Raw genomic sequence first — 12,334 nt, forward strand, 5'->3', positions numbered from 1 at the left:
GACATATGAATGTGAACACCTAGTCAACAGCATGCAGAAGCGAATGGAAGGTGTTTTCGCTGCAAAGGTGATGCAACAAAATATTAAACATGCAGTGGTCTATGTTCATTGACGGGGATGATGCAATGGTCTGTTTTTTGATGCCTGTGACTCAAGTTTGACTAGCTCAATCCTGTTAAACCTGCAAGATATCAAGCAGATATTTAGCAAAAATAAAGATTAATTACTGTATATTTGTTTTAAATTATGTAAAACATTCAAGCAATGAATCAAAGCTACTTTTTTTAAACATATTTACTAAATGACACATTAATTGCAGCCTGGTCTAAGTTCAGTGGTGACTATTGTATTTGATAACTTATGGCAAAATACTTTAGAATGAAAATCTACCACTCTTTCTGTAATACTTACAGAAAAAATAATAGTTTTAATTTTATGTTTAGAAATTACGTTAGGTAAATCTATTATTTACATTAAAATGTACTTTGAAATTTATTATCCTTCACTGGTTAAACTAAACATAATATTCTTTCTATTAACTAAATAAGCTTTTGTTTTTGTAATTGATGCGCACCGTTGACAGCAGTGCAATTTTAGAGACGAGACTATGACTTGTCTCTAAAATCGCACTGCTGTCAACGGCTGCACCTCTTAGAGGAATGAAGGAGTACATGTCAGGAGTTGCAATTTGGCACAGAGTATTTAGTGCCCAAATTATGCATGAATAAAATAAATCAGACTTGTCAGGAGACTGAGAATGGGTCAAAGAAAATATGAAATGTTGAGACTATTTCTACACAAACAGGCCTAAGTGTGAGATTTGTGCATGCGTTGCTGGCTCTCCTAGACATAGTCTCATCCCAAAAATGGCTTCACTGTTTTACTTGTAGTTATTAAAAAATAAATTTAATACACTTAATATATACAATAAATATAAGTACAACTTTTAAAAAAAATAAAACCTTTGCTTCAGTCATTTCTTTCTGTCATTCACACAGTGCCGGATTAAGCCTCTAGCGGGCCCTAAACAAAGTTTAAATTGGGGCCCCATTTAAATAAGTTGCTTCTAAACAAATCTTATATAATGTGACATTAGCATAGCTAGCATGGGTGACACCCGGTGCGGATATCATGGTGTCACCCCAAGTCACACCGTAGTGTCACCCTTTTTAACTCTTTTATAAAATACTATTGAATTGTAATATCTTCACACTCGAGCAACTTGAATGCTACATCGAATATGCAATGTTGCGACGTATAAGTTTAGAAAATAAATCATAACCATACATCAGTACTACCACGAGAGGCGGCCCAAGGAATATTTCTAGATGGTGTGAGAGATCTCGTGGCGCACATTACTTCTGACGCACGGATGGCTTTTTTTTTTAGATAATGGCTAGTCGAGCAGAGCTTAGTAGGAATTGTTAAATACAGCCTTTTCTGTCCTATCTAATTTCTTTAATAATTTTTCACTCCTTTTGAAACAGAGAAATCTTAATCTTCTGCACTGAAGCCGGGCCCCTCCAAATTACGGGCCCTAGACATTTGTCTACTTTGCCTATTCGATAATCCGGCCCTGCATTCACACCATCAGCAGTTCATAAAAAAAAACAAAAAACTTACGGAGACAACCTTCCTGTGTAGGCTACACTTTGTAGACACAGTAATAAAATTTAACATTGGCCATGTTAAATTTTATTACTTATACTTTGATACACTTATTTTTTATTTCTTATTCTAATCATACAAAATGAATTAATTTTGACACTATAAAATGAAAAAACACAATATTAAATATGCTATTTTGTCATCAACATGTCAAAAATAACTTATTTTAGTTGTTAAATATTCTATTTATTCAAACTGAAAGATTAAATATTAAATAATTTATGAAATATTTGACTTAAACTCATTTTACATTCACTTAAAGTAAATTTTTTGCAAGACTGAGCTCATAACTTTATATTGATTGAAGTATGAAATATCTTTAAACTTACAATTATTTAATTAGGTTTCTGTTACTGGTTTTTTGTAGACTTTAAAGAATTAAAAGCCACTAGGTTTTAATTCTTTAAAGTCTACAATTATTTGTTTTAGTCATTTATATTGTTTTACAATAATATTAATGTTTAGCATTTGATTATAAATAATTCAGTTTAAAAATATAAATTTTGATCATTCAACCAAATATAAATGATATATTTAGTCATATTACTCTTCTTTTTCATCTACAAAATTTTAACATTTTATTTGAAAATGTACATTCAATTATGTTTCAATCTGAAATATTTTGGGAATACCATATAACAGGTTTGAATATTCAAATATCAAGTATTAGTAATTTTATTACACATCTCAGAGTTAGAATTGGGCTAATTAAGCTAATTTGAGAATATGGATTGCAAACAGATGCAATGCCATCCATAATTATGTCAATATCAAGAGACAGATAAAAAAATTTACTTGTAAGGAGACTTGGCAATGCACAAGCTAGACATACTTGTTACTGCCACACTATGTTTCACAAGAAATATTTAAATCTTGAATATTTACTTAATATGAATTCAAGGAAAGAATTTCAAATGTAACTACATTTGAAATTCTAAATAAATCAACTGGTAGTATAAGATGAATCAGTGGCATTTGACCACTGATAATTGTTGCCAAGTCCTCACTGATGTTGCCAAGTCCTCACTGATAAGTGAGACTTGGCAACACCAATTATCAGTGTCCTCAAGTCTTCATCTCAAAATTAAACTTTTCATTTGATCAATGTGTACATCTAAATTCATCTAAACTTAATTATACTACTCCAAATTTATTAGCATACAGATTATTAACAACAGATAGCAATACACCTAAATTAAAATTTTCAAATTAATTTAAAAATCAATCATATTTTAAAAGCAGATCTTTAGCAATGTTATTTATGTTCATATCATTTATTAACTTGAACAGATATAAAAAATTAAACTATCTTACCTGAGATTCCTTATTATAGCTTTTATTCAATGATATATCATTTTCTTTTAACAGTAATATATTTTGCAGATAAGTTTCAGAATATTCAGATTCCTAATCAAAATAGTGAATTATTAATTTTATTTGGCTCAAAACCATTTTACCACTACTTAGCTCTGTATTAACTCTCAGAAAATATTATATATTGTAATAGAATAATATAATATATATGTTACTGTGAAAGATCGATATCTGGCAAATGTCAATACTCTCGAGTGAATGTCGGCATTCACATAGTCGCTTGGTCTATGTACGAAATATTTGCTAAATATTATTTCTCACTTACACTAGCAAATGTCGACATTCAGCATGCACTGATGGTAAATGTTGAATAAAAATATTATTATTATGTTAAGACAAAAATGTAACTTTTTTAATATATGATATATGTCAAAATAGGAAAAAACTTAAGTAACAGTACATGTAAATAAACAGTCAAACCTAAAACAATCAATACATTCTAAATCAGAAAAAAAAATAATACCAATAATAAACTTACACACAAATTATATGATTAACATTATACAATCTTATTTATTGCAACAACTTAAACTGTTGTGACACTTTGAATTGCACAAGAGTCCCTTGCTTTTATGGCTGCATTTAGTCGTGGAATACTTCTTTTTTTCATTACAGCGTTTATAGCATTGCATTCCAGTTCTTGAATTAGTTGCAGCTGCTTCTTTCAGCAACATTTCTTGAGAAGAAATCTAATCTATGGAAAGTAACTTTTCTTTACAAATTACAAACTGATTATAGGTATAAAGCTACTTGAGAGTATGATTTTTGTTTGCTAATTTATAAAAGTCAGAGTCTTCTATTCCAACAACAACTGCCAACACATTTTGGGCATCTGTACGACCACAATCAACATCAGGGACTTGTACAGTATCACCAATTTGGCAGGAGGAAATTTTCTTTTTGAGGTTCGTAACATTTTCATTGCTTGCAGTAGAAGATTCTCTTTTGTGGCCAACCTTTTTATAGAAATAAACTTGTGCTGTTCAGTCAGGGCTTAATATAAAGACGTGGTAGGTTGCAGTATGTCTACAATATTTTTCTTTGAAATATGGTTTTTGGTATGGTTACTGCACAGATTTTCTTCAAAAGTATTAATAATTTCTTTGAGCTGTTCTTCAGTTTCAATATTTGCGATTTGCTCTCCAGGCAAAGATGACGATGCTATGCCTCTTTTTGGTTCAACACCAAACACAGCTTTATCAGGACTTTAGCGTATTCCTTCACGATATGTTGTGTTCTTGGCAAATTAAACAAAGGACAAACCATCTGACATTTATTTGTATCATTATCGTTCATCCATGCAGTTAACACATTCTGTATATCCTGACTGACCCTTTCAACTGAGCCTTGTGTTTGACTATGACGAGGCTTTCCGTGAACTATCATAACATCTTTCACATAGCACATAATTCAGATATGACTCAATTACTGAATTCCCTACCATTATCCGAATGCAATATAAGCTGGGGCACCAAATGTTAAAAGTATTTGAAGAAGGTGTTATGCTACTTCTATTTTTTAAAGGTCATAACTGGACAAACTTTGTTAAATGGTCTTGATGTACTGTACCATTATGAACTTGTAATCGCCATCCCTGTGTGACTGCAGAGCTATCAGATCAACTTGACATCTTGACTTTAACTCTAAACTGACCATTGGTTTCACAACAATACCTATTTTAAATGCACGATGTTTGTTTACATAAATTTAAATACAACATTACAACTTCATATGTAATATTTTTGTATTTAACTTGCAATTCTTTAAGCATACATGTTCTTCCTCCATGGCCTGTTCTGACGTGAGTTTCAGATAGTATACTGAACAATTCATTATTAGTGTGAGAATACGAGGGCACAGGGTCAGTACCCTAATTGCCACTTACACATCGAGTTGGTAAAACTTGCCCACTTTATCTTTTGGATGGGTTTTAATCGAGTGGCGAAAGGGTTGATCAAGTTGGCAGATGTCTGTGCTTCCGGAAGTGACAGGAGACAGGTTTAACAAAATAACAAAGCATTTAATGTATAACTAAATCTAGATTACAGGAGGCTATATAAGTTTTAAGGTTAAGTGCGATTATAAGTTCTAAGGTTAAATGCAATTATGAGCTATATTATTTATACAAAATTGGCAACTAATTTGTAAGCTATGTCGTGTGCCTAAACTGCATATCACAGAGAGAGAGAGAGAGAGAGAGAGAGAGAGAGAGAGAGAGAGAGAGTTTACAAAGTTTAGCCCCAAAATAACTCTAAAGACGAATATGAAGAGCAGTATGCGATGATTAGGCGTGCATGGAAGCTGTAGGAGACCTAGATGCCTTCCAACCGGTGTCTTCTCCTTTTGCTGGATTGGGTCCATTGCATGGAGGTCCAAGAGTTGAGGAGGCACTATCACCAGTTATAACTTCCAGTTCAATTGCCCCAAGCTTCCAGTAGCTCTCACTTTTATATCATTGTTGTAAAAAAGGGGTCACGTAATCGTCAAATGATGATGATGACAAAGCATTCTTGACAGCTAAGTGTCAACTTTTCCACTGACTTGTTATTACAACCGGTGACCTCCGATCTGATTCTCCATTTTTTCTATCGAGGATGTTTACATGTTGAAAAACGATTAACGTTAATTTTTACAATCCCCTTAAAAATTCGCGGCTTTGCATCATTTGCCTTTCCTTAAAATTATACTTTTGAGTGTAATTTTAACATTTAACATATTCTCTATCTTTAACATGTTTCTCACCCAACATTGTTAATTTGCCATTAACTTCAGGACTGACATACTTTCGCTTACACTAAGACGTACAATTGGTTTCCCAACAATAATTTTTTGTGTAACACGTTCCACTGACAAGAGTTACAATTGTGATAATTATCCTTGATGAAGTCTTTGACCTACTACCACAATTTCTTGTTGATGACTCAGCTGTGTCAGCAATTGTTGCTAGTTGACGTGGAGAGAATTTCAAAGTTCACTGTCAACATTCTTGACAGTTGGATGTTGACTTTGGTGTGACAAGCTAGTCCTAACTTGGTGGGGCTAACTTCATTAAATTGTCCTCATTGAATTTGGGACCCACAGTTCACAAAGTTCACTACACACTAAGTTCCAGGTTGCGGAAATGAATGATGCAAAGATCTGTGCACCTAGATACTCTCTCTCTCTCAAAAATTATTCTATCTAATGTAGCTTTTGTTCTAGCTAATGTAAATTGTTCTATCTAACCTAATTCATGGAGGTAATGTCGTTGGTCGGATCAGAAGAGGTATATGACTTCATCATTGTGGCGGGGATTTTCCCAATGTAGGTACATCGGTAATTGATACCAGTTGTATTGATTCCTCTTCTGAGGACATGCATGGTCCTCTTATCAAGGAAATGATGATTAACAATGCTCAAATCCATCTTGCTAGAATGTTTAAGTTGGTTTGAAGCATTGTCTCCTGATGTTCAACAACTTCACCTTGACCTATTTCTTCCAGTGTGTCTTCTTTGAACTCGGATGTAGAGGGTTGTTCTGAATTAAGTTCAGCTTCCCGTTTCTACGTTGATCCTTTTTACTTCTGTTTTGACATAATTCCCTCAGTCAGGTCATCTGTTCCTTACCGGGATCCCTGACCAGATAATTCGGATCATTTGTGGAACTTGACTCTGTTCTGTATCGACCTTCCTTTTGATTGCGTGGAGTTGCAGAAGTTAATCTCATAAAGCGGAGTATGTTTACATCATCTTCCGTCCAGTCGGTTGGCTTTTTCCACCATCTTGTCTTCTTCGGTTTTTTTCCCGAAACAAAAGTGAATAACTTTGCTGTCAGGCAGAAGAACTCGCTTGTGGTCTACATAAAGCATCAATCCGGTGATGTTAAGGACCTCTTGACCAAGCATCCCTTCACACAGGCCCATAACCTCAGACCAAATAATGTGGCATGAGAAAGAAAATTTTTCTCCCCCTTAGCTTGACTGTTGGCACCACTGTTTCAATGGCTGTGATTGGGCTGTTCATGATTCTTTTTACTTTCCTCTTTAATCCAAAATTTACTGGAGCCTTCCCTTTTAATTGATTGGCTAAGTCTTTGGAAATGAGGGAAACTCTGGCTTCCAGATCAATTCGAAGTTTCACTGGGACATTATTGAGGTGACCTAAGATGATAGAGACATACTTTGGATGCATGGACATAACTCAAATCCTGCCCTTCAAATAATCTTCGTCTCCTGAGGAGTAATCTAGAACTTTGCTGTGTATGCTCTGGATCTGAGCAGATGATGTATTTTGTCGTCAACGTGGGTATGAAGTCAGACGATAATTGCTTCTTCTATCTAGCTTGTCCTTTCTAGGGGGGACTTGCTTGACATTTAATCTAATCTAGTTTGAAGCACTTTGATGGTGGTGGCTAAGGTATCCCAATTATCCTTGGACCTTTCCGCTGCAGGTTCGACTTCTCTTATGGTTCTTATGATGGATTGGGAGTGTGCTGTCAGACTCTCTATGGTTTCTTTGCTAATTACTGTTTTAAGCGCTTCTTCGAATGTCACTGGTTCCCTTGACATTACTCGTTGTCTTATTTTAATGTTAATTCTGTTCACAAATTGAACCTTTAACACCACATCTTGTTATTTATCTTGCTTGTGCTTTATTATAGCAGCTTCAGTGGAATCTGCTCCCATTTGCCTTATCTCTATTTTGGTAAAAAGGGCTTGTAAGCACACAGCGTATGTTTGGACATCCTCATCTGAACCCTGTATGCAAGCGTAGAATCTGTTTAATTGAATGGGAAAAGGCACTTGTTCGAATTGCTCTATCATGATCTGCTTGAACCCATCGTAATCTTCCACGTGCTTGATCCGCTGGTCCTTGCGGATAAATTCCCGAGCTATATCAGCAAGTTTCAGCTTGGCTACTGCTAATATTTGCACCTTTGTCCATGCCACGAGCTTTGCAACATCTCCCAGCAATGCAAAAAATTCAGAGATTCTGAGTCCAGCCGCATTGCCAGAAAACGCTGATAATAGCGGGATGAAACTGCCTATGTTACTACTCTAAGGTTTTCTCCTTCCATGCTTACACTAATATATGCTAGAATTGCCTAAACTTGTCTCCTCAGAAGAAACCTGTCTATGGCGGACAAAACTTGTCTTCAGCGGACATACCTGTCATTATCAAACCCCTGGTAGGAGGCTTCACCCAATTCCGTTTTTTTCCTATCAAGGCTGTTTACATGTCGAAAAACGATTAACATTAATTTTTACAATCCCCCTTAACATAAAACCAGGAGAAATGAATATACAGTGTTAATTGCCCAATTAACTTCTCTTCTTCATTAATTTTTAAAATGTTAAAATGTTTTAATCGTCTGTAATCCAAAAGTGTACTGCACTTAGTTTTAGCAGAAATCACTTCAGAGAGTATTTTATAGTACTTTTCTTGAGAAAAATAAGAACAATTGTCTTATCGTTTAGTTACAACTAATGCATGTAACTTTTCAAAAAAAAAGATCATGGTTTACTGCAGTAGCAATTCAATATAAATTAGGGTATCAGATAAAAAAATAAAAATTAAGCAAATGTTGCTGCACCAGTAAACATTGCATAAGACTGACAAACAGCAGAGTGTTCGAGAGTATAACAATAGATGCCACATGACCTCAATTGCGGCAGAGGATTTGGCATTTTTGTCGCTTCTCTCTGGCTGTGTCTTCTCAGCTTGTCATTTCAACCTCCACAAGAAGCTTACCTGTGTTTGTTGATATATAACAGCAATGGTTCAAATGTATAATAATATAACCAAATATTCAGTCTTTCACCGACATATTTGGTATGTGTCAACATTCACCAGAGAATATTGACATTCTCTAATTTCGGTCTTTCATGGTAATGTACACATATTTTACAAACCAAAAGGCCAGAAACCTATCAAGTCTAAATCTAGATACCAGATTATTTCAGGTCACATTATGGCAAATCTTTAAAAATTAATCATAATGCACTTCAAATAATTCAGGCTTTTATCACAGTACTAAATAATATTGCAATATTTCCTATTTGTTTTAAATAGTATGCATACATAAGTATTAAGTAATCATAATTTGTTGTATACAATTCAGAAAACAAAATATTCATATTTGAAAAAACAGTATGTATAATGAACAAGTCAGAGAGATAAGATCCAGAGTATTGTAATATTTATTAATATAAACAAAACTTGGCACCAACATATTAAAACAAACTAAAAACTATACGATATGCTTCTTGTCTAGTCTTTTGTTCAATTTTACAAGCGCTAAGGTGGCTTTTCTTTTTCACTAGACTTATTATACCATTAATAAAACAGAGGACAAGCTTTAGAAAATCTTTTTATTTCTTTGAGTGTGAATTTCAGACAATTATGTAGCTTTTCAGCTCTTGTGTTACAATTATATAGGGAAAATTACATACAGGTTAGCATAATGTATACAAGTTAGCATAAATTTATTGTAATGTTACAAAATTGTAAAAGATCATTAGGAGACTTACATGGATTATGAAAAATGCAGGAGTTGTGACATTAGATAAAATATGGATGGTGATTATTAGTTAACATGTACAGGTATTTTAGCTTATACCCATTAAAATATGGATGGCAATTATTGGTTAACAGGTATAAGCTAAAATACCTGTACATGTTAACTAACAATCACCATCCATATTTTATCTAATGTCACAACTCCTGCATTTTTCATAATCCATGTAAGTCTCCTAATGATCTTTTACAATTTTGTAATTTGAATGTATGTCTCTTTAATCCAAATAAATAAATAAATAAAGTAGACTAAAAATTAAAAAATAAAAATAAAAAAAGCGTATCTCCAAGGATTTTAATGTCAATTTTTACTGAACCTTTGTACTATTGTCATCCAATACACACTCATGTTTTTATAATGAAAAACATAGCTAGGAGTACCATATAAGTGTACTGACATAATTACACTGAGGAAGGGCTTAGATACTGCATAGGCCCAAAATACATTTGTGAATTGCAATTAAGGAGTACCTAACCTGATAGCTGTGACAAAGTCTACCGGATTTATTTATTTATTCGGATTAAAGAGACATACATTCAAATTACGTATATAACAGCTACCATATCTGACATTGAGTAAAATTTTTTAACATTACAATAAATTTATGCTAACTTGTATACATTATGTTAACCTGTATGTAATTTTCCCTATATAGTTGTAACAAAAAAATTGAAAAGGGATATAATTGTCTGAAATGCATACTCAAAGAAATAAAAAGTTTTTCTATGGCTTGTCCTCCTTTTTATTGATGGTATAATAAGGCTAGAAAAAAAAAAAGAAAAGCCATCTTAGTGCTCGTATAATTGAAAACTTGTGGCTGTACGCCATGTGTTTGTATATAGTGTATATTTTATTATTATTTTTAATTTTACTTTCTCACGCTTTCATCCCCTTTTCTTTTCTTTACCTATTATTCTTCGTCTTTGGAATGTCTCTCCAAAATTCCTTTCCTTATATGGTCATAGTGTATCCCCTAAAACAAAGAAAGGGTGCGCAACCCCTGAGGGGTTGAGGACGAAACTAGAGGGCAGGAGGGTCGTGAAGGAGAAAACAAAAAGGATTCAGACTCAAGAAAGAAGGGGGGAGAGGAGCTTCTGGTGCGTTCTGGCAGCGTGCAGAAGAGAAAGAGTAGCTTTTGATTGACGAACTAAAGAATTCGTTGTGATCGATCCATTTTGTTTGAGATTGATTCATGAGAATTAACTGTGAATTTTGGCAAGCGAATGAACTGAAAGGAAAAAGAGAATCCCCTCTACATACTTTGTGCAAGACTCTCGACCGATTTTTTCGAAGACCTCAAGGACCAACACTGGGTACCCCTTTCCTAACTTCTTACATTTTCTTACCTGTCCTTTATTCTTCTCCTTTAGTTTAATATTAGTTTTAATTTTCATTTTTTTATTCGTGTTTATAATAGTATAACATTAGCATAAGATTAGTTTAATTATTTTTCTTTTGTCGCGAGCTACGTATGAGTCGGGGAATTTTTGTACAATGTTTATTTCCATCTGTCGGGACAGAAAATATACTGGCATCCAAAAAGAACCTGTAGATATTATCTTTTACTTAAATTAAAATTTACTTTTTTCATTTTTATTTTGGTTCCACGTGTATTTCTTTTAACAAAGAAATTAACATATTTTCACAAACTAAAAACTGCTTAATTCTGGAAACCAAATAAAAGTTATCAAGTAATGATTTTGATTTTATTTCAAGCCATACTCAACTTACAACTGCCAATTGGAATTGGCTGTTTACTGAGAATTATTTAAAACAGAACCAAAAAATTATTCAATAAATTATTTGGTTTTCAGAATTAAGCAGCTTTTTATTTCTAACGTTTAAAATATATAATTAAAAAATGAACTTCAACCTAAGTAATATTAAGAAAACATTGAAATAAAAATTAATAGAAAAAAACTATATTAAATATAAAATATATAATATAGCCATACTTAGAAATGCAAAATACCAGAAGAAATAGCAATAGTGTTTAAATAAAAAAAAGTTTTTGAATAAATAAAAAAAAAGTAAAAGTAGATCTTTCCAAAGTATAATTTTATAAGTATATATAAAATCAATAAATGAAATGGAAAATTAATTTTCTTACTTTATCTCATGGAAAATAAAAAATAATAATAATAATAATAATAATAATAATTTCAGATTAAATATTACAATACAAACAGATTATTTAATTAAAAGCACTTTCATCTTTTGGCATGAAAGGCTTCTTCAGTTAAAGTTTGAAAATATGCAACAAATTCAAATGATTACATTTAAATAATAATTTAAATTTTAAATGAAAATAAACAAATTTTGTAATATTAACATTTGCTTTTCTTTTACAAAACATTGAAGAGAATTATACTTTAGACAGACAAGGAATGACAATTTCATACAGTTGCAAGTTTAACGTGGAAATGTCGCATGTATTATTAGTCTTAATGTGGATGGCTTCTTCCAGGAATAATATTTTCTGGTTTCTTGGGCTAAACACTAATTTTATGTTGTCCCATTTTGGTTCATAATTATCCTCTGAGAAGGCTAGTGCCATTGTTTTCTCCTGTGTTTTATTAATACATCATTTTTTGATGTTCTACAATGCATTTGATTAAATTTCTCTGTTGTTTCACTATATAGAAAAAGTCTACCTCCAGATGTTTCTGGCATTATGACATACTCCTGCTCTAATTTTGTTTTTCCATCTATCTCTATTATTACAACACAATCTAC

The 12,334-nt window shown here is 32.8% G+C and overlaps 1 protein-coding gene across 1 annotated transcript in view; it reads right to left on the bottom strand.

Annotated features, from left to right (window-relative positions):
* The window catches only part of prd1 (pruning defect 1), a 109,883-nt gene that overhangs the window by 38,172 nt on the left and 59,377 nt on the right, over positions 1-12,334 (bottom strand). Inside the window, 1 exon segment of the mRNA XM_067270775.1 lies at positions 2,983-3,075. Coding sequence (XP_067126876.1) covers positions 2,983-3,075 — 93 coding nt within the window.

Source organism: Centruroides vittatus, unplaced genomic scaffold (assembly GCF_030686945.1).
Source record: "Centruroides vittatus isolate TY-2023 unplaced genomic scaffold, ASM3068694v2 contig_377, whole genome shotgun sequence".
NCBI lineage: Eukaryota > Metazoa > Arthropoda > Arachnida > Scorpiones > Buthidae > Centruroides > Centruroides vittatus.